The 24,905-nt window shown below is 33.2% G+C and overlaps 1 protein-coding gene across 5 annotated transcripts in view; it reads left to right on the plus strand.

The window, feature by feature from the left end:
- Positions 1-24,905, plus strand: part of LOC124951663 (furin-like protease 1) — a 178,045-nt gene that overhangs the window by 137,123 nt on the left and 16,017 nt on the right. For 4 of the 5 annotated variants that reach the window (XM_047500413.1, XM_047500416.1, XM_047500415.1 and 1 more), the window contains exons 3-11: positions 8,822-9,043; positions 9,820-9,948; positions 10,275-10,440; positions 11,373-11,545; positions 15,699-16,116; positions 17,288-17,405; positions 18,128-18,209; positions 19,000-19,210; positions 20,879-21,631. In XM_047500413.1, coding sequence (XP_047356369.1) covers positions 8,822-9,043; positions 9,820-9,948; positions 10,275-10,440; positions 11,373-11,545; positions 15,699-16,116; positions 17,288-17,405; positions 18,128-18,209; positions 19,000-19,210; positions 20,879-21,631 — 2,272 coding nt within the window. The remainder of the gene's footprint in view (positions 1-8,821; positions 9,044-9,819; positions 9,949-10,274; positions 10,441-11,372; positions 11,546-15,698; positions 16,117-17,287; positions 17,406-18,127; positions 18,210-18,999; positions 19,211-20,878; positions 21,632-24,905) is intronic. The other variant, XM_047500417.1, reaches the window with a different exon arrangement.

A 24,905-nucleotide genomic window follows, 5' to 3' on the forward strand; every position in this document is an offset into this window, starting at 1 on the left:
TGAATAAACTGACGTATATTTAAATGGAAATATTTTAAATGCATAGAAAATATAAGGTCTAAAGAAAAAAAAAAAAGAAAAAAAAATAAGAAAAGAAAAAGAAAGAAAAGAAAATAATTATTATATATAATTATTATTAAATTTAAAAAATCACATAAACGTCGTTAATTATTATCAACTGAATTGCTATTGAAACTGAATTATAATTATTTAAATTTCAATCAATCGAATGAAACTGAACTTTTAAGTTGCAATATATCATCTAAGTTCTATATACATATATATATATATATATATATATATATATATATATATATACATACATATCTGTTCGTTCGTGCGAATAGCATAGTCTACTATCATCGAATCGGCTGCGCATTCGAGCGCTATCATCGACTTGGCTGTCTTGAGTGGCATAACTGCGTAGCGAGAACTCGATTATAGGTCAGCGGTTTGTCGCTTTTATTAACTCTGACTAACGTTCACGCCCCAAATCTCACTGTTCGGCATTATCCTCCTTGGCAATTCAATTACCTCATTAGCCTGAATTAATGGCGCTTACTAACAAAAATAGGTCAGAAGTGTTGAATATTTTGCCTTGTAAATATTCTTTTTCACGCGAATCTACGCTCGAAATTGTAACATTTACAAATAACAATTTTTTTTTTTTTTTTATTTTTTTATTTTTCCATTTCTTTTCGATGAAGAGAGGAGAGGCAGGATAAAAAAGAATTTACAAAAAAATCAATTTCTTTCATTCGTTATTCCTATCACAATTTATAAAATGAAATCGATAAATTAGTCCGAACAATCGCAATTATTGTGCAAGAGCTAGTATCGTTCTTTCATCGAAATTGTGTCTATAGAATCTATAGAATTCGCTGTTTGATCTCTATCGATCGAATTCCATAATTAGATCGATCGAAGATAACAAATTAGCGGGATTAGTCATATTAGCTAGAAATGTGGACTGGTTCTACAATTTCTCGTCCAACACACGTTTCCAATAATCTTTATGATATATGTGTATATACTTATCTAATGGAGCATCGTTATTAATTATATATAAAATACAAATATTGTATCGAATATTTTTTTAAATGTCGTTCGATATATTCGTTGAGATATTTAACTATTTTGAAAATAATCAAACATTTTGAAGGGAATCTTGATTATTTCCTATTGTAGTTATAACAATGCAATAACAACGACGAATTCGATTAGAGTTATATTATTATTTGCGTTACCTGCACAACAGACTTCCGGTTCACAGATATCCATGGCACAAACCTTCAGTGGTATCTCGCTAAGAGCTCGTTTCTTTCTACCTTTTCTTTTAATTAATTCCTCAGATTCGACACTTTCCACTTCGAGCTTCGTGCCAATTTTCTCGGGTGGAACGGAGACTTCGTCCTTAATCGAAGATTTTCGTGGCGTCTTCAAACCTAAACTTGTTTTTTTCGATTTTTTCTTCGATGTTTCTTCCAACAATTTAACCAGTTCCTGGTTCTTAACTACTTTTGCTTCGTGTTCCGTCTGTTCGGCCTTCAGATAAATGTTGTATATTCTTTCTATCTCTCTACTATCTTCAGATTCATAAGCTTCCTTCTCCTGAAATAACGGAATACATACGAGGATCGAAATTTTAATTGATATATGAAAGTTTCATATATGGAAGATAACTTTCTCATCATTCATTATTTCTTTTCATTTGTATTTCATTTTAATGCAATATGAAACTTTGAAAATGGAATGAATTGGATCGTGTAATTTCAATTCGTTGTTACGTGAACTCTCCTTAAGGTGAAATAAAGTTTTCGAAAAAAGCTTAGTAAAAGTTAAATGGGACACTAAATCAGGTTGTTCAAATACCGCTTTCAATTTAAGAAAATATTGTTTCTCCGCTTCAATTATTTCTTCATCATCGGCAAACGGACTGCCTCCATGATGAATCATTTTTTTTGCTTTCGACTTTCTGACATCTTTTGACTTCATCCTTTCTTTGCCTTTATACTTATATTTTGAAGGTCTACCTTCCACCGAAGATATTTGTGAAGATATATGAGTAAACAGCATTGCCATCTCTTTTTTTCGAGCTTCCACTCCTTTTTCGTATTGACTACATCTATCTAGATACTATGAACAGAAAAAAGGCAAGGGTAATTTAAACGTCAGATATTGTATGCAAAAGTTTCAGAATCAATAAATTTCGTTCCTTTAGAAGATATTCAAAAATTTAAAAATGTTCTATATAATATGTACACGACATGCAAACATCGTTACGTTGGTTAGGATTTCCTTTGACTGTTGAGTGAAGTTAGTTTTTATCTAATTTTCTCTTTCATTCCTTATATTTGAGCTGAATTGAACTCAGGACTTCGAAAAAGTCGTTTGAAGTTGCCGCTCGCAACAACAAAAATCAAATGAAAAGAATATTTCGATTGAATTACTGATTCAATTAATAAATCTAAGATACTTACAGCGTTCATTTTTTAAGAAATAACAAACAATTAAGTAAAATTAAGAACTTCTTTAGAGATATATGAAAACGAGAAACAAGTAAAAACTTACCGAAAGGAAGAAATATTTGTCATTGGGAAATGTGGTAGTAAATAAGCCTCCGCATATGACGAAATAAACATTGCCATTGGTGGAACCGATGGCCAAAATTTTACCATCGTTATGAGGTTTGATAGTTGTTAAAGATTTTTCACAGATTTGAATTCTATAGCACGTTGTATTTATTCCTTGAAAAAGATCATATGCATCCAACGTACCTTCCGTATTTATCGTAAAGAATAGAGACAATCTGGATCTGCTCCAACATCCTCCCGTTAGACAGCCTAATTTTTTCCTATAAAGAAACAATCAATATGTCCATTTGCAAATAAGAAATGCGATCTTCAAATTATCGTTGAAGTACTCTTGAAAGTACTCTCGAAAAATAAACCTAGCAAAAGTCTCGAAAATGTTTAAGGACCTTTCAAAACTAATAAATAATCATTCTATAAGTCTGTTTAATTACTCTCAGCAAAATAAACGTGCTAAACTTTTAAACTGTTTTTACAAAGAAAAGTTTAAATGTACGATGGAAAGATGTATAAACTAAAGTGTGAGTAACTGTGTACTTATATATATATATATAAGAAACCATTTATTAATCTGACAATATCAATTTTTAAAACTATGTTAATTAAATATGTTTTACTTCTTTTAACAAGTACAATAAGACTTTGAACTTTCAAAACAATCAATATAATTAAAAAAAAAAAAAAAAAGAGAGAAAAGAAAAAGAAAATGAAGTAATAAAGTGATTGGCTCCGATCGATTATTTCAAAGTCGTCAATAATAACCGTCGTCGATTACCGAAAGCATTACGAAGCAAATGAAAAATTCTATTTGAAAAAAGCTCTCCTCCGAAGAAAAATAAATTCTATTTGAAAAGGATCATTACCTTCCTGTCTGGACCAGGCAATGGTCTCTAGTCTCCTCTGTCCAAACCTTGGCGTGATTGTTACCGACAGTCAAAAAGTTCTTCAAACTACTAGGATTCCGATCGATGGTCAATACCGATCCAAGATGACAATAGAATCTCGTATAGAGTTTCTCGGTATTTGACATAGCTCTCCTATTGACGCTCACGATGGTCCCGTTCTCAAGTCCAGCGAAAAATTTACTACCCATGGTAGATTCGTATTGAAGCACGGAGATAGGGATAGATTCATTTATGCTCTGTCTCTCGGGATATTCCAAGTCCATCACTAGAACCTCCGTTGGTCTTCTCAACTTCCTGATGTCCCACCACTTGATTGTGCCGCTGTTAGACGACGAAAAGAATTCGGTATTGGTCTTGGAATGGATCCAGTACGCCTGGCTGACTGGATTTCTTTGGTTGGATGAAACAAAAAAAAAATGGTGATTATATCTGCCTTCGAATTACTTTCAACTTATCCAAACGTCATTTAGAGGCAAAAATTTTTTTAATTGTGTTATAATATCCCTATCAAAATCCTAATAAGTTAATTATTCCTCATTCAAGATTCTTTTATCTTTGTGATAAAAAAAATACTTCCTTTCTTTTTTTTTTTTTTTTCTTTCTTGCTTTTATCCCTCAACGAATCCCTTTTTTGACACATTCTTATCGAAACACTATGTATAATCCTCAATCGCGTAAATGACTCGAATATCAGGTGAACGAACATCTACTAAAATGAGATATAATCCCACCACACCTGTGACTGTTCAGAGGTTCCGATATTTGTACCGGCGAGTCACCGGTTCTTGTGTCCCAGCTGCACACTTGACCGGACATCAAGCCACTTATCAGCAACGACGGGTCACGTTGATTAAACTCGATAGCCATAGACGCCGAAACTGACTTTAGGATCAGCGACGGTTTGTTTGGTATTTCTATAATGCCAGAAAGAGAATTAAATATCTGTTCTATGTATTATATATAGTTTTCGAATAAGTCAATATCGATATTGTTGCACTCGTCAATATAATTATATTGCCATTCTCTCGTGTATAAAAATTATTTCTTTTTTTTTTTTTCATTCCTATCGTCTTTATTATAAATTAAACTATATATATAATCGAAGTTCAAAGATAAAACATAAAAATTACTTTATGCATTGAAATTAAAAATGAAAATTATATACCAACGTTCCAAATGTAAGCGTTTGAGCTCAGATTTGTCGGTAACTCGATTCGATCTTTGAAACAATATGCAACAGCAAATTGATGTGTGTCCATTGACCAACACAAATGATTAACAGGTCTCACGTTTAATTCTTGATCGGAATACACGCATTCGATTCTGAAAAAAAAAAAAAAATAGAAGTTTCCTAAAAGATTTAAATATTTCTCTCAATCCATTCTTATCTTGACACTATCTATATATCACAGGAAACGTATGATTTTCCAATAGTGACCATCATAAATCGTATGCAAAGGATGCCTTTACACGAACGTTCTCGTCACCATCGTAGTAATCTCGTACTACGTATTGGCATTCTCGGATTTACTATCCTAGTATTTCCTCTCGTCGAATCGCAATTCGTACGGGTTTGTATTGTGTGTGCTTGTATCAGATAAAATGGCTTACTAAGTTTTATGGTGGTATCACCGCATTATTTGTCTTGTGTAGAAGCAATAAGGGTAACGATATGTTCTAGATTATTTTTGTCATAATGATTATTTCAACTTCTTTATAATGTTGATTAAATTTAAATTGGATCGTTATGAACATAGAAACTTGAAAAATTAAACAAAAATAAAAAAATATATATATACGTATATATAAGTCAATTATTTGAAAATGATATCTTAGATTATACCTCATCTCAGGAGAAATCGTTAATTTCGTGGGTATCATGTCGCTGAAGTAATTATCGTGAATATCGATAGCATTATTTTGCATCACCATATGTTCCATTGTCTAAGAAAATAATAAATAATAATGATTCCAATGAATTTTTACAGTGGAAAAAGAAAACTATTTTGCTTACTTCCATAAGTGGATTCATAGACGCAGTCCAATTGTCACTTTTGATAACTCTTTGACGAAATCTACGAACTGCCTCTTCGTCTAATGGATTTATTTCCTTTGGCCAACTACCCTCTAAATGGTGTATTCCCGAATTTTTTATTTTTCCGGACGTAGTCTGAATCTGATTATACAAACGGATAAAATAATACTAAAAATATGAATATAGAAATATAATTCTTAAGATAAGTCTGATCTAACCTCGTGGAATGCGTATTGTACTGATTCTTGAGTACTACTATGATTTATTTGTTGACTAATAAAGCTTTTGTGAAGACGCGGTTCTGGAAGAATATCTTCTTCGACAGTTGGACCAATATCCTCGAAAAAACATTGCTTGCCAAATTGATTTCTTTTTTTAATGTAGACGTATTTAGAATCCATTATTCTCCAAGAGAACTTTTCGATGCACTTTAAAAAACAAAGTAGATATAAAAAAGGAATCAACGAAAATAAGAATGAAAGTAATGATAAAAATTCATCGATTATAAAAAAGAATTGGATAATATCGCGTTGTATTTCGTCGAACTGTCGAAAGTTCTTCGAACAACTGCTATTCTCTATTCGATCCATATCTATATTCGGTTCGAATGCAAGCAAAACTTTTTTCTTTTTTTATTGTTGGAAGATTTGAAATAATGAAAGATCGCAAAAAACTGAATCGCAATTCATTCTGGCATTGCATCCTCGAAATTCTACGCATAAGTTTTGGCTCGCAATATCAATAGTGGGCGTAGTCCTTGTCGATATAGGATTACGATTCCTCGAATAGCATTAAATTTACCAATCAATGCGCCTGCACAAGGCCACAAATCGCGTAAGCTACGATGGTGCACGGTTTCTACTAATGAATAGGAGTTGCCGTACAGTCCCTATTGGCATCATTCTAACCGATATTGATCGATAAAGGACAGATATCGAGAAGTACCATACGAAATTCGAAATTTCTCAACGAAAGCAATTAGCAGAAACTCTCATTATCATCATTCATCTATGAATCAAACAAAATTTATTAATCACGAATGAGCTTTTGATCGGTTATTGAGCAGACCCACTATATTTGAAGCAATTCTATAAACGACTAAAGATATCTCTCTCTCTCTCTCTCTCTCTCTCTCTCTCTCTCTCTCTGTCTTTCTAATATCGTTGTGTGTTTCCTCGAACTAACATTCAAAGATTCACTTTCGAGAGAAGCTCTTCAAAAGCTTAAATCTCAGCTATTCGCTAATTGGCCAAAAGCTTCTCTTTGGATATGATATATGTATAGGCTCGACGACGTGCCATTACTCATCGATCAATTAGCTGATATTCCAAGTAACACGATATCTCCGTGAATGCTGAAACTATGATATCAAGTTACCTGTCGTCTTGTCTCAACTCGATAATTTCTCGACATATGTTATGCTGCTACGTATCCTAATTGTACAATATGATAATACTAATAAATAAAGGAAAGAAATAAAGTCATTCTAGAAGAACGATTTTATCGAAGGAAACTCATCGAAAATATCTTTGACATTCATAGATCTTTGCCAATTGAAAGAGCGTTCGAAATTCTTAACTGATGTGATGCTTTAACTCTCGCTAAAAGCATCTATTAAGAAATAATGAAGCACCATTTTCCATCATACCGATCGCACGATGTACCATTTGAATTTATTCGATGAGCTCGTAAGAACGCGTTAATACTTCACATAGGATATCCGTTGAAACGAGCTTCGTGTAACGAGCTTGTAACGAGGAAACGAGGCTGGAATGAAAGCATTGCGCATGATAATCATCCAAAGACTGCAGAAACAAGAAAAACAGGAGATTGTGAAAGGATAAAGCTTTGAGAGAGATAACGAAAGCGTTGAGAATAGTTAAGAGAGAAAGAGTGATATGGTCCTTTAAAAATATAACGAAAAATAAGTCGACGTTAAAGTTGTCTCATCATTTTTTAAATTTTTTAAATGAGATTGTCTTTGATGTATCGATACAAACGATAAAATCAATCTTAAAATTGTATAAATCTTATATTCTGATATTTGCATTATACGCTGAGAAAAAAGACAAGCTATTGAAAGGAATTTCAAGTATACTTATCTGTCTTGAACTTTGCTTCTTATGAAAGAACCGAGTAAGTCTAATTATAAAAGGCATTATCGGAGAAAAAGTATCATTTAGCTTCTCTCTCTTTCTTTTCTTTTCTTTTTTCCTTATTTTTTTTTTTTTTTTTTGTTACTCTTATTACCCTTTGTCTGCAAATTAGAAGGAATGAGAACCGTTGTTAAAGGAGATTGATTTTAATTGATCTTCGACGCGACATTATAAAGGAAAAAATGAAACTGTAAAGAATTAATTAAAATAATATTTATAACGATCATGAAAGAGTCGACAAATTTTGCTGTATAAAACTTCATATGAATATCCCTGATATATTTTGTTTTCTTTTCTTTTTGTATAAAATATACTCTTGTCTTTAAATCAATGTTTCGTTGTTTGAGCTTAAGAATAAAGTAAGATAGAGTAGTATGGACGTAGAAAGAAAGATACAGATAGAGAGACAGAGAGAGAAAGAGAGAGAGAGAGAGAGAGAGAGAGAGAAAGAAGAAAAAAGAAAAAGATGGTCTTGTATGAAAAAGTACGGGCTTCCACGCGACAAATGACAAGAAGTTCTCTCATTTATCACCATCTTTCTTCCTATATTTTCATCGGTTACGTTGCATCGCTTATACGAAAGTGCATCAGAGTACATTGCTTTATGGATACATTTCCCCGTTCGTTGCATTCAAAATGATAAATCTCTTATGTTTACTAGAATCACGGCGAGAGCTTACCGCTTTCGAAACCTTCGACTAAAATGTGATTTAACATGTGTTAAAAAGTTTTCATTACATTGTTGTATGATAGATTCATCACTGTGATCGAATAAATTTTGATGAGATCGTTTCTCTAATTCGACGAAAAGAAACAGATTGATAATAAAACTTTATGTACAAAATATACTCTTTGTATATGTACAAAGATACTCTTGTAGAAAAAGAATTAAAATTGTTAAAAATGAAAAACGTTATTAAAATTCGAAACGTTAGTGAAACTCGAACTTTTATTTTCGTAACCAGAATGTTAACCGAAAAGAAAATTTGATAGAAATATTTTTCTTTTTTTTATTATATAAAGGACTTGTGTTTGCTTATGTATGTGCGTGTGTATATATGTGTTTGGTGGAATGATAAATAAATAAATAAATCATTTTTATCGATGTTAATACCTTAAAACATTTGATTGCAGATATTCGATGGTTGGTATCATCTCGAGCATCGATCTGTGATGAAGAGATCGATCGATCCGCACATGGAAGTACATTCCAGACTGATAAGAGATTCAAGAGTTCGTCGAGCAGAACAACAACGAGCGAAGTCGCGAAGTAAACGGGATTTATTAATCAAACGCGGTCCGTCCAATGCAAAAGTTATTTTAAACGACGAGAGATGGCCTCAAATGTGGTACCTGGTATGTTCCTTTCATGTTATACCTAATTTTAATAATCTCGAAACGTCTGAACATTCATAGACTGTATTTCGTATCCATTTCTCTTAGTAGTTTATGAACATCTAATTCATAGTATCGTCCTGAATATTCGAGGAATTTCTAATATGACAGATGCCTGAATTCTAGGTAGATTCTTGTTTGCACCCTTCTCCCTATCTCGACCTACGAATGATTATCATTTATATGAATCGAATTTTCTTTTGATTAATTTATTAAATGATTTTTTATATTTCCATTCATTTATAGGTATTCGTTTAACATAATATTTTTTTATTTAATTTTATTAAATGTAGAAAAATAATAATCACATAATAAAAATAAATAATCAGTAAGAAATATGAAAGTTTATAACTATTTACGAGTGAACGATTGATTTTCGTTCTCTCTTTCTTTCTTTCTTTCTTTCTTTCTTTCTTTTCTTTTTTCTTTTTGTTATACCAACTTTTTTTTCGATTTGAACTCTCGGAACCGATCGTTACATATTTTTTATTTTGCTTTATTCGTATTACAAGAAGAAGGAGAAGCACGTGAGTGGATTAATGAGAAGCATTCTTTAAATCTTTACTGTTCGTATATCCGAACTAGTCTTTGGATTCGTGGAAAAATAAGCGAAATGGAGCATGGACGTGCTTTGAAAGACTAAACAATGTTACCGCGTTAACGCATTTTCCTCGTTTCTTTTTCTTCGTTATCTACTATTTTTACTATCTTTTTTTTTCTCTATCCCGTTTCTTTAGAACAGGGGAAACGGTTTGGACATGAACGTGCAGAATGCCTGGGCCGAAGGAATCACCGGAAGCGGCGTCGTGGTCACGATTCTCGACGATGGCTTGGAAAAAGATCATCCTGACCTCTACAAAAATTACGTGAGTCTTGCGAATTGCTCACTGCGACTTATTTTATATTTCACGATTCCTGTTATTTCAAAAACATGAACGAAATAAAAAAGGAGAATCGCGTTCACCTTTTCTTTTTTTTTTTTCCTTCTCTCTTATAAATTATTATTTATGAAATCTTATGAAATCTTATTATTATTTATGAAAGTTGTATTTCTATTATTAAAATATCATTCTTATATGGTTAAGAAAATTTTAAATATTATTAAATTCAAATCATTAATTTTTCCTTGAAAGAAATAACATATTCAATTTATTAAATAAGATCTATCAAGAGATTAATATCAATATTGTAGGATCCTCAGGCGAGTTATGACGTTAATAGTCACGATGAAGATCCGATGCCAAGGTATGATCTTGTGGACAGCAATCGACACGGCACCAGGTGTGCCGGAGAAGTTGCAGCGACTGCCAACAATACTGTCTGCGCAGTTGGTGTTGCCTTTGGAGCAGGTGTTGGTGGTAAGTCTTACTTCAAAGATTCATCTTCATAGTCTCCGAACTAGGAAAGCTTTTCGTTTCTCTTCCCTCTTGAGTTTCAAGAAAATTCAACTTCTCTCTCACTCTCTCTCTCTCTCTCTCTCTCTCTCTCGCTCTCTCGTTTCTTTCTTATGCTTGGGAAAAACTGTTATCTTCAAATTGGATTTGCGAATTCTGAGTAATTTTATTATATACAATATACCAATGGATTTTAAGCCAGCAACACTTCAACACACTAAGCAATAATATTCAACATGCATATTTTTCAAAGCATACATTTTCATTAAACTTTCTTTCTCTCTTTCTCTTTTTCTCTCTCTACATATATATACACACAGACGCACATACACAATATCTTTCACATTGGTGTCTCAACTCGTTATTATTCTACTTGAAACAAGAAAGAGAGGATTTGTTTTTTTTGTGATGGGTATTAAAAATACCATTTCATAGTACATACGGAATACTAAAAAATTAATAATTTTGATACTCATGTCAAATACTTTCACCTCCAATAAACTTCTACGCCAATATTTGAAACTTCTTACTACTTTATTGAAACAACCGATAATATTGTTTTTTACTTTTATTAATTAAAAATACAAAGGGTCGACTAGCGAATATAAAGGTTCACTACGTTTTCTAACCCATAAAAATATGACCCAATTTGCGAAATGCGAGCGATCTTTATTCGAATAGAGCATGAGGATTACAATTTGCTTGGTATCCTAAGTAAAATCAAAATTGAATTCTATTTCAACATCGTTATCGAATTCAAACAGTTTTTTATTAATAAATAATAAACGATATTGTTTCTAATCTCGTTTCTAAACAATATCTATAAAACCTTATACCTTTCATTAAATTCTCATAATCTTATAAAACTATAATAATCTTATAATTTATGTTTTCAGGCGTTCGAATGTTAGACGGAGACGTAACAGATGCAGTTGAAGCCAGATCACTCAGTTTAAATCCACAGCATATCGATATTTACAGTGCTTCATGGGGTCCTGATGACGATGGCAAGACAGTGGATGGCCCTGGTGAATTGGCAACAAGAGCCTTCATCGAGGGAATTACCAAGGTTAGTTTCTAATATGCGTCAATAATTATGAATGTAGACTAATTAAGGAATTTAAACAAATTAATTTTATCATTAATTCTGTTTTATATCGATCTACATTACAATAGTATCTATGGAATTATTTTTGACAAAAAATAGTTGAAATTGTACCATTTATGAGAGTTCATAGTGATGACATAAAAGTTTTATTTCAATTCCAAAAATATTCGCGTAAATCAAGATTTTCCCTTCAAAATTTTCTACGTTTCGTACATTTACGACCTTTCAGTTTGATGATGAATGTCGTGAAGAATGATGTGAACGTTGAAACATCGCGGTCCTTCACTTTTCACGCAAGTAGGTATACCCGAAAAAAGAGGATCTGAAAAAAAAACCTACCTGAATGAATCCCGTAGACGTAATAAATTCGAAAAATTTATATAAGTAGTCATGAAAGTTTGAACAAATCAATTCTATATGGCAGAAGGTCTTTTTTAAAGGGGACTAGAACACAAACTTCGAATTTTCGAATACTTCTTTTTGTTATCGTCATAACGTTCATCAATAAATCATTAGATAATTAGATTAATCAAATATGAATTTTAATCAAATTGAATGTCCAAGAAGAACGTATTTCTAATCGTAATAAAAATAAAATGATGCTCAAGTCATTTGGTGATATTACATATGTATATATTGTTAAATTTTTTATATAATTTATACTTATTTCTATTGTAAGAACAAATTACTATAAATTGTTGAGAAACATAGTAATGCTAGAATAGCTAAGTTTAATCAGTAGTTACGATAAAAGTTTTCGAGTATTTTCATTAGATACACACGACTTCTTATCTTCATTTCTTCTGGTTTTTCTTCGTTTTCACATAGAGTATCTAGACAAAACGTTATAAGACAAGTTTACTAACGTTAAAGAAAGTTTCCTAAACGTTAAAACTTTTCAAAGGTCTAGGTATTTCTTCAAAACGTCATAAAACTAGGATATAGAGTCCGTCGATATCTTTCCCGGAAATTTGATGCAAAGAATTTCAACGTAGAAAATATACATGTCACTTTCTCTTCTTCCTCTTCTTCTTAACACTTTCAAGAATTCGAAAAGTTTGACAACTCGGTGGAATTCTGTGAAAGTTTAGCTGAGCTTTTCGTGAACCCACGAAAAGTCTCAAATCTTTCCAAAAAACTTCTCCAGTAGACACTTTCTTATACTTATTTCTTCTTACTGCAAAACGACAAATCGATAATGGATCGTCTGGATCAGTAAACAAATATTATCCAGACAATCCAATTTTTGAAAATTAGAATTTTGTCATAAGATCGTCAAGAAGTGACGATAAACATAATCCGATTAGAATAAGAGAGAAAGAGAGAGAGAGAGAGAGAGAGAGAGAGAGAGAGAGACAAAAAAAGAAAGTAGTCGCAGTAAAGTAGTCCTCGAAGCTACCAGAGCCACCTTAATAGACTCCGAGGGAAAGGTGGAGGTCAGCTCTTGGAAAGTTTCTAATTGGGTGCTTTTAAGTTACCTCAACCAAAACTCTCTTACCCACACGCATTACCATTTTAAACTCACTCCGCTGCAATGTGGCCGTAAGTCATATGCAAATATTAAAAGGTACTTTGGATGCGAAAGCTCGTTAAAGCATCGTTCGAAAAAGAGAGAGAAAAAAAAGAAGAAAAGAGAAAGAAAAAGAAAGGCTAGATCTTACGAAGAAGAATACGAGACGTTCCTCATTCAAGACGTCAAAGTTTTCCCAGGGGAAAGAAAAGAGTCATAACGTGAAATAACTAATTCAAAAAGGTCAGATCATGGAAATTATTTTCCAATGATATCCAACTTGGTGCATTTTAAAAGCTCCGATTCGTCCGCCCTTTTCCAAAGCATACAACAATATAATACGATGAAACATTATTTGATACTGTTATTATAAAACTGAAAAAACTTTTTATGAAAAAAAAACATAAAACATAATAACAGAAAATATTTTGTCATGCTTATACGTATTTTATTCAAGCGTATACGAAAGATTGCATGATATATTGTAATCGATCTTATATTATCCGTAGCTCGAAGAAAATTTTGAAACGTTTATAAACCAATTTCAAGAAAAGTTTTCTGTCCATATTGCTCATTTCCGATATATAATATTCTTTTTAAATGCCTTCACGTATGCGCATATCGATCGGTAGTCACGCTCGAATAAATTTTCCTCCTCCTTCTTTTTCTGCCGCCAGTACCAAGCCACCCTCAGGAATGCCCTTCGTATTTTCCATAATCCGCTAAATAAATTTACCCGTGTACGAGAATACACTTTACCGAGTTTTGGTACGCGATTTACGAATCTCGTTTTAATACATACTCGGAACCTTTTTACGAGAGTACTCGAACAAAAAATTTGCGACTCATTTTTTGGTAATACCCATTCAAAGGATGTTCGTGCAAAACAACAATAAGTAAGACATTAAACATTAAACGAAACTATCCGTTATCGTACTATAGGTGAATGATGAATAAATGATCAGCTTGTAACCGTTATCGGTTTTCGAACGTTTGCTCAGAGAAATTTAAAGCGAGATGATTTCAAATTATTCGATGATTTCGCTATCTGCACACAGCTGCTTTATCTGACAGTGTTTGAAAACGAAAAAAACTTTTGAAAAAACCTAGAAAATTAGATCATTTTTTTTTTTTTGTATACTAACACCTTGAAATTACAGATAAATTAAGATAGAAATTCATAAGTAAATTATCGAATTACGAAGAAATTTATATTCTTTGCTATTATTTTATTTTCTATGTACATTTTAATAATCAATTGAACGACTTTGTCTTATTGTTAGTATGATAGATAGAAGCCCTTTTGAGAACATCTTCGACTATCCTTTATATCGAATGTAGCCTATATTCGCGATACTGCATTCCTTTGTCCGCGCGCCGAAAGCGAAGAGAACAATATTGAAGTTCCTTTCAGAAAACAATTTCGATGATCCTCGTCGTAGCGAAATTGCGTTCGTGCTACGATTCCCCCGATACTTGGCCCTTGGGTATAAGCGGTTGGAAACTAGCATTCCAATTCTCAACATTTTAATTAACTTCAATAATGAATGAAGCTCAATCGATGAGTCTAAGCTAATGAAAAGTATAGTTCGATATAATTTTCCTCTCGAATATCCAAATTCGAACAATTTCAATGAGCTACTATTTCCTATGTTTTGTAGTTATACTTAGTAGTTATACTTTATATTTATACTTTTATAAAATCAAATCATTTATGTGGATATTTTTACAAAGTTACGTACATTAGAAAAAGAAAAAAAGAAAGAAAGAAAGAACTATCAAAACTGTAAATTTACAATGTATGAACTTTCGAAAATTTTATAATTTATAATATATAAACATTCAAAAATCTATAACGGTGTAAAAAATTTATTTGGAAAGAATTTAAGTGTAAAGGATTTTCATAGGTATACTATACATTACATAAGGATACTGAATGTAATTATTCCATTTTGTAAGAATGTCTACATATGTAGTGAGACACTCACATGTGTATACTTAGATTCGTGTTAAGTTCTCGTGTTCCCTTTGACACGCACCGCGTGTAGTTGATAGTCTCGATCGGAACACTTTGATCATTCAAATTTACTCCCTAGACGAGAATTTCATTCGTGTCTCTGTCGTGTGTAACTAAGAAAGACGTGTTAATTAATGTGACAGGAGATATAAGCGTAAATATCAATTATTATTAATGTGTACTACTATATACACTAGAACAAAAAAAATTTTTAATTTCTTCGCTATTGATTTCTGATATTTTACTGATACTCAATAATATTAATAATACTATCTAATAATGATGCATAATACTCTTAATATCAAAATTAATAAGAAGTAGAGATAAATAAATCTCAATATCTATTCTATTACTTGATGTACTTTGAGTAATGTTCAAAATTGGATATTTTTAAGATAAAACATGATTGAACTTGTGATATCCACCAATAAAGCAATGGATGCATGTTTAATAAAGTTAAATTGGAAATACAGAGAGAGAGAGAGAGAGAGAGAGAGAGAGAGAGAGAGAAAGGGAGAGAGAGGATCTCATCAATGATACGAGTTATACCATTAAGCCTCGCAAACTCAGGGACGTTTGATCAACAGGGACGCAACGGGAAGGGTTCGATCTTCGTGTGGGCCTCTGGTAATGGTGGCAGAGACCACGATAACTGTAATTGCGACGGCTATACCAACAGCATATGGACTTTGTCCATCAGTAGTGCAACTGAGAATGGGTTGGTGCCTTGGTACAGTGAAGCTTGCTCTTCTACCCTGGCAACGACCTACAGTTCTGGTTCAACTGGTGAGAAACAAGTAGTCACCACTGATCTTCATCATCAGTGTACGAGCAGTCATACTGGAACTTCGGCATCGGCACCTTTAGCAGCTGGAATATGTGCTCTTGCGTTAGAGGCAAATAGGGATCTCACATGGAGAGATATGCAGCATATCGTCGTTAGAACGGCCAAACCAGCCAATCTAAAAGCACTCGATTGGGTTACCAATGGAGTCGGTAGAAACGGTGAGCATTATATTTTTATATCATTTTTATGACATGATTTTGTTAGAATGTTAAAGATATTGCTCGTTTAAGAGATCTTCTTTCGTAGCGATTCATGTTCTACAATTTTAATACTTAAATGTATATGATTGCAAAATTGTAAAATATTAATGCTTAATGCATAATATAACATATGTGCCATAATTTAGTTTTCCGTTAAATTTCATAGAAAAAAAAAAAAGAATTATGTTAATGGAATTCTTTTATTATTACCAATTTAATATTTACTTAACAAATAGTGTAATATTTTTCTTCTATAAAAGTGTAATAGATCGTACATTAAAAGTTTAATACGTTATGTAAATCTAATGCAATTCTTTCATCTAATGTTTTTTTTTATAATATTTTATACGGAAAAAAATATAGTATAATTCACTGTCATCATTTTCTTATATTACACTTTCCTTACATTATCGTCAATAATTTTTTTTTAATTAACGTTTTGAAATAAGATTTTACAAATGTTTCATCAAACAAATACTATCAACATAATAACTTCTTGTTTTTTTGTTCTTACATAAGTTACTTTGTTGCAACGTCAAGTTCGTTAATTCAAAATATGAAAAATAAGAAACAAGGAAAGAAATGGGACCCGATCGTTGGATGGAAGGTTGAATTTAATGGAAAATTTTTCAATCTCAAGCTTCTATCTCGACATTCCATTCTGAAATACCAAGAATTCAGGAAGACGGCAGGCTTGAATCGCGCATGCATCGGTACTCTTGAAAACCTATATACGAGTCCACGTTACAATCTTTTTTCAGAAATGTCAGGAATTTTTTCGGTTATTCGTACTTCGATACCAATAGCGAACAATTCAAGTCAAAAGCACGCAAGTTCTCTAGTTTCTCAGAAATTCATTTTTCGCTTTGCGATCTCTATCTCTCTTTCTTTCATTCTTTCTTTTATCCTTTGTAGCGAAATTTTACCAAGAGACACGCATGTTCGAGAAATATCTTGACAAAAAGATTTCATTTCATTGAACAATGTCGTTCGTTCATATATAAAAATAATAAAATCATACATTAATATATATATTCTCTTATCGAAATTATAAACTTTTCAAAGAAAATGAAATTATTATTAAAATTGTTCTACCGTAAAATAATTCAATTAAAAATTTATTGATCAGTGAGTCACAGTTTCGGCTATGGATTGATGGATGCCACCGCAATGGTGCGTTTGGCTAGAAGATGGAGGACAGTTCCTGAACAACACAAATGTGAAGTATCTGCGCCACATTCGGGCAGGTAATAAAAAGTTATTAAAATTCATGTTTCAATTTCGACGTACGAAACGTAAAAACGTCAAATCGGAAAGTTTAGATTACGTATCGAAAGAGATAAAATCACAACGACGATGAATAAGAATTTCTTTTTTTTTTTTTTTTTTTCTTTATATCAATGACGTAATAATTTCTTTAAAAAAATTATATATATATATCATTTTCTTCTTGAACATAATTCAACCTATTACCCGAAAAATATTATCAACTTCAATTTATTTCGAACCCACTCTTATAACCTGGTAAGTCGAGTAAGAAACGGATCTCTCTCTTTTTTTTTTCTTTTTTCTTTTACGATCGTAGCGTGTCGTCTTGTCTAAAGAAGAAAAGGTCTTGGAAAGGAGCTTTCTGTAGATTAGACATCTGTTCGAGGAAAACTAGATCCTCTTGAAGCGAATGTTATCGTTTTGAAACAACCCCAAGGAAAATGTAGGAAACGTATTATGTATAATACATCACTCTCACCATCATCAGATGTGGATTTCTATTTGTAGTTCTTGATACCCCAAACAAAGAAAGGTATAAGAGGATCATCATTTGTTCGCAGTAGATCGTAAAAATTTTTTGATTCCGAATGAAAATCACAATATTCCATAAAATTGAAGAAATAAAATAAGTAGGACAATATTTAAGGGATAATTTATTATAGGATAATATTAAATTTTGAAATTATTATTCATTTTTCAGAGCAATACCACCAAAGAGTCAATTGGTTCTAGACTTGCACGTGAAGGAATGCAGCGGAGTTAATTTTCTGGAACACGTACAGGCAAGTATCCTTTTTAAATTCTCTTAAAATTTCTTTACAATAGTTGCATTTTCGAAAATTTGAAAACTCTCACAATTTTAAAGCTTTCACATCAGTTAAACTGTAAATAATTCGTCGGCGAGCGAGGATTCTGTTTACCGACTTACCCAGCTTGATTGGAATTTAATTACTTTCTTTTTTAATCAACGCTATAACCAGCTCAAATCCTTTTATTTTGTATTCTTCTTTTAATTCCTCCTGATTCGAGCATTAATCAATTTTTCGTTACTTATACTTAATATTTACGATTTCTTCAATTTCGTTAAATCATTCATCGATTTTAATATTTATGTAAAATAGCTTTAATTTGTATTCTTTATTATAGCTTTCAACAAAATATTATTGAATATTTTTATTAAATTCTTGATGTATTTCATCTAGCATATTAATTTTTTCATATTCGTTTACAAGTTTAGAAATATTTTGTTGAATTAATTGAAAAAAAGTTAATCAATATCAAATAACAATTGAATACTTTAAAGATTCGGTTTACACGAAATCAAATAGTTATACTCGTTTCGTAAATTTCACTTTCTCTTTCTGATAGTATTCTCGTTGAAAACGTTTGGAAACGATTCTTAAAGTTTAAAGTGGCTTTTAGTATTGGGCACTTATTGTTGGACTGTGAAAAGGGTCGTCGTTGTGCTAGTGAACGATCGAGAGAGAGAGAGAGAGAGAGAGAGAGAGAGAGAGAGAGAGAGAGAGAGAGAGAGCAAATTATGATACGATCGTCTGGACGCTCTTATCGTAGGCGAAGGTGTCGCTGATGGCTTTGAGAAGGGGGGATCTTCAGATACAACTAACCTCTCCTCAGGGCACGAAGAGCACTCTCCTAGCGAAAAGACCGCACGACGTCTCCAAGGCTGGTTTCAATCAATGGCCATTTATGTCAGTTCACACGTGGGGCGAGAGGCCACACGGTACGTGGAAACTCGAAATTCACAACGAGGGTCGATATTTCGGTAAGTTCTCACATTCATTTTAACGTTTGTCCCTTTTATTCACTCGACAAGATCAATTAATTCGAGATCGAATTCTCTTTTTTTTTTTTTTCGATTGATTGGCTTTGAAAACTCATCCTCTTAAAAAATAGAAAAATAAAATAAAAAGAATCTTTCAAGATCGATATCTTGTTCGTTGACTAATACAAAGATAAATTTTGCAATATCGAACGGAAGCTTATAATTTACATATAGTGAAAGATACTAACGAATACTAAATTATTGAAATGGAGTTTTTAATTTCAATTGTATATCTATAAGATACGTTTCCGTTATAAAGATAATCATTATCGAAATTGACCATTTCTTCAAAATGAACTATGAATATAAATTATTAATGAAACGTTGTCGAAATCACTCCAGTCGACCGATCCGTTAGTGTATTCATCCCGAGTACACTTATTTTTGTGTCTTTGCTGTTTTCGAACGAATTGATTTGCTGGAGCCATCGAGGCACTGTTTTATGAATCTGTTAGACGTCGATATTTATGTAACGCCTTCTAATTCCATAATTTTCGAAAGGGATATAATGGAGCTTACGTGAAGTACCAACGAATCAATGATGAGATTCCTCCGTATATTACTTCGAAGTAGTCGGGGGAAAAAAAAAATGTAAAAGCAAATAGTATAGAAGGCATAAATAATTTTATTTCTCGGGCATGTCTGTGTAGAAGTAAAAAAAAAGGGAACTCCCTTCAATTTCCAAGTCACATCACGGACGATCCAGTTTGGATCGATCAGAGTACAAAAAGCAGGTCGTGTCATATTCAGGGAAACGTTCGCGTCTCGAAAGTCTATCTGTGTCAAGATCACGCGGACTTCCTTATCGAAAATACGCTGAGGTAGGTCGTAACTCGCATAGACGAGTGCTCGCATTATCGTATCTAAAGATAATTTCGTATTCAAACTCCGGCTCCGATGGCTGGCACTTCCTCTTCGTTCTCGTTAAAGCATCAATGACGATGATACGCGGTCAAGAGGATGGTTTAGCGGCGAAGAAGCTCGGCTAACCTTGTACGAAGCTAAACTCCAAGTTAAGATCACTTGAAATCCCATTAAAGCTGATAGTTACGCATAGCTTGCGTTTAACGCTAACTTGCACTACTATTATAGTAGCACCTACCTCATTCCTTCACTTCGTCTCTAACGTTCGGTTTAATTCTCTTCCTTCTCATTCCCCTATTCCTTCCTTACATCAATGCGCACCTTTCTTACATCAATGCGCGTACACATCAAAACGTTTGCACGGTATTGTATATCCTCCAAGTGATGCGCTACGTATTCCAGACGTTTTAGAAATTCAGACAATTGCTCTTAAGCCATTGAAACGCATCCTTAGGTTAATCCAAATTCCTAACTCTCTATGGATACACGTATGTTCATGTTTGCGAACGTGGATCGAATTCGTAAACTGTAATATCGTGGGATTTCCAAGTTCCATCGATCCGTATGGCTCCAGCCTCGAATATCTATCGTTTGTTTTTATTCTTTCCATATTGACTGAATACTACTGATGTATAAATCAAAAATCCGACAGCTTTCGAATATTTATTGTAAACCACAAATATTCCCTATACGTTCGTTCTCGTAATCGTTCTCTTCGCTTGTTTTCCTGCTGCTTTTATCGAGGCCGTGCAACGCTTCACGAATGGGCGTTAATTTTCTACGGAACATCGACGTTACCTGATCGGACGGAATACGCCCTCTACAATCCTGCCAGTATGAATATGCCACGAAGACCGTTCGTTAAACCGCGCGAAACGACGTTTACTAAGACTCAGAATGCCTTGACAGCTTCTTCTAAGGGCAAACAGTCACAGCACAAAGCCGAAAAGACAGGTAGCCTGAGTCCGCCATACGTGGTCAATGCTCAACTTCAATCACAAAGGAAGAACAAGGTTCGGGGACAGCACAAGAACGGGAAATCCGCAAATCGACCAACTCCCAGGCCAACGGCACAAACTTTGAGGGGACTGACGTCTATCAGAGGTCCTGCCGTAGCAGGAGAAGTTCGATTGATTACATCCAGACCAAGGGGAAGAAGTACACCCAGTCCCGTTACTACAACGACTATTCGAACCAGTCCAACTACCAAAATAAAAACGACAACGGTCTTGACCACTAAGCAAAAAATCATTGAACCGGTCACGATCACACCACCGCTTCAAAGAGGTTTGATCCTAATGGAACCTGCTGCGAAAGCAGCCACCAATAAGGTCCCAGCAATTTTTCAACAATATCCCAAGATCCAGCAACTCTATCCTCTTTATCCTGTTTATGCTGGCGCTCGTGGAGCTGGACAACAACATGCAACCAGAGCTAAGGGTCTAGACTTATTGCAAGACGAACAATTCGATCCTAGGAATCTACAATTGGATAAGGGTACCCTTATTTGATTGATGCATCTGTTAGGATCGAATCGAGTTGTTCCATCGAACAATGACGTAACTTACCCTCGGAAATTGCTTCAGTTTGCGATCGTAATATCGACCTGGAAATTCCTTATATTGTATATACATTCTTAAAATTATATCAAAAATTTTTATCACATTTTTATTCATATTTCTATTTTATCGTTATCGTCATTCAAGAATCGTGAAATCTCATGTGTAATATCAAATATCGATCGATTCCTATTCCGATTTTGTGAATATGCGAGATTTCCTATTCGGTAATTACATCGGACGATTGGTCAAGGACTGAAGAGTCTAATCGAGCGGCAATTATTCATTCATGACGGAAACCAGGTCGTTATATTTTCCATTGCCATTGAAGCCATTCAGCCTTTATATTTTCAAGCGTCATTCGCGTTCATGGATCCATCTCGGTGCGATCTCTTTTTTTCTATCTACTTCTTTCGTTGCACTTTGCATTTCAGTAGTGGTACAATGTGTGTAGAAAAGAGACAATAAAAAATAGAAAGAAAAAAGAAAGAATGCATAGTAGTATAAGCAAATATCCCATGGTCATTCAAAGGATACCGAGGGATTTAATCTTGTAGAACTTAAATTTTGCCCTTTTTTCATTTTCACTTATTGTTCGCCGTCTATTCATTGTAAAACTGCACTTGGCCGTAATTGCTGTAATAGCCATTGGTTTTGTTTTTACCCTGATATATCGTCTTACACCACCACCTTCTTCACCTTATTATACTATTATACTCTCCTTTATTTTGTCCATTTAAAGAGTCATTTTTCTCTCTCTCTCTCTCTCTCTCTCTCTTTTTTTTTAAATGTTCCACTATCCTGCCACAAATTACGAGAATGCATTGTTTTTCTTTTTCATTTTCTTTTTCATTTTGTTTTTTCTTCCCTTATTATCATGCGACTCATTTAATTATTCGTCAACGTTTTTCCATGGTAGACGCATAAATACCGATGTGCTTGTAAGAGTAATTAATGATTTGCTTGTTGATTGCATCTCCTGCATCACTGATGTTCTCGATAAATGTATGATTAATTTAGTGTTGTTTACATGCATCGAATAAGAACACCATCGATGTGCGATTGTCCTCGCTTCATTTAGATTGCAGTTTGTCCGATGATTTTGCGTAGACTCTTCAATAAACGATAATTGAACAATTTTTATAATACAAACAAAATTCGCTGGTAGTATTCAATTTGTAAGCCCAAATAATGTAAAATAAAAAAAAAATCAGGATGCTTCGATTGATATTAATTATGATTGATAGTTTCTCGTAGTACACTATAAAAATCAGAATTTTTCTGAAACTATAAATCACATTACATGTAAAAGATTCTTACTCCCTATTGTATCTCAAATCCATCATCATATTTCTACTTTACCATTCTACTTTCTTTTAAAATAAGTTAAGTGCTCCTAAACAAAGTTTCCAATGAGAAAAAGATTTAGAAGGTACCTATCAAAAGTATTATCCACTGCTTTTCCTTGTATGTTCACTTAGTTACGCCATTTCATTTCCCATCTCGATTCCACTTTCTGTTAGCACGTAACAGAAGGAACACACGGCTATATCCTTGTTACCAACGAGCAGGAACGTAGAAAAGGAAGAACTTAAGCAAAAGAAATAGAGAGAGAAGAGAAAGAGGAAAATAAAAAAGAGAGAGAGAGAGAGAGAGAGAGAGAGAGAGAGAGGAGTGAAAAGCAAGCCGTTTCATCGACGATTTGCACGACCCTCAGCACTTCGTAAAACAAATGCTCACCCTCTTCATCCCTTTTCCTCGTCTCTTAACTCATACCCCCCCTCCAAGCCTTTTCCTTCTCTACGCTAGCTCATCTAAGAAGTCGTCCTGACAGTCGTTACTTTACAACCATCTTACACGATCGTAACAAGCGCGCTTTAATACCGACTTTACTGCTGCCTACGAACGGAAGTTTACAGTTTCTACTTCCCTCTTCTTCTTTTCTCTTTTTCTTTCCCTCTTTCTCTCTCTCTCTCTCTCTCTCTCTCTCTTTTCAGTAAGAATGGATGGAAAGCTAACCAAAGGATAGTCGATTCTTCTTTTACTCTCACGCTTTTCTTTTCTCTCTCTCTCTCTCTCTCTCTCTCTCTCTCTCTCTCTCTCTCTCTCTTTCTTCCTTTTCCCGTTTTTATCTTCGTCTTTTTCTTAGTTTTGCACGACTTTCAGCGATGAAAGTATCCTACCGACGTCGTCAAGGCTTTACTAATTTCACGAGGAACAACATCGACTACGTATTTTCCTTCTCTTCCACTTTTTCTTTCGTTCATGTCATCCTGTCGTGTTGAAGTGCTTACGATGTTCTTATATCCTCTATAAAAGCTCGAGAACATACAATATTGCGAAAAGACAGATGTATAATCTGCCAGAAATGGTTTATGAAATTTTATATGAATTGAATGTATTTTCCAAAAAAAAAAAAAAAAAAAAAGAAAAAAAATACAAAAAAAAAATACAAAAAAAAATACAAAAAAAAAATACAAATAATTAAAGGAAACAATAAAAAATAAAAAATTCTGTTTTTGTCCATGTAGAATTTTTATTCGCGATGTTTTGAAAATTCAGGAAGTAACGCTTTGATAAATTCTCTGTGCGAAGGTTTGTCCGTCAAATGTTTCTTTATTTTTTAACGCTTTAATACAACCATTTTATTCGGCTGTACTCGTAAACGTAAAATTATATTACTTAAATAAATCATCGAAACATCCTGAAAATGCTTGTCTTCCTTTGTGTTTGTTCTATCATCCATCTTACTTTTAGTCGATTTAAACACTTTACACTCTTTACGCCCAAAGTAGATTTAAGCTTATCTTAAATTCAGTGAAGAACTTTATGCTTACCCTCGGAGACTTCTCTGCACATATGAAGCGAAACTGCGTTTATGAAGAATACTTAAGTCTGTGTGTAAATGTGACCATGTTTATATATATATCATAAAGGCACCTGTAGCTAATAGAATACAGTGGTTCTCAAGCTTTGAAAATATTAAAGTGTTTTATCATCCCTCTCCATCGTTTGTTTTCGAAAACGATGAATTTTTAGTTTACGAATCGCTTTCGTAGAAAATAACATCATAATAATCCTTTCTTGATTATGTTATTATCAAATTTAAACAAAAAATTTCTACGAATAAATATATAATCCAACAATTATAATGGTAAGATAATTATTTTAGATATTTTAGCTTGTTTATGTGCAGCACTATAAATACGACG

This window comes from Vespa velutina, chromosome 9 (assembly GCF_912470025.1).
Source record: "Vespa velutina chromosome 9, iVesVel2.1, whole genome shotgun sequence".
Classification (NCBI taxonomy): Eukaryota; Metazoa; Arthropoda; class Insecta; order Hymenoptera; family Vespidae; genus Vespa; species Vespa velutina.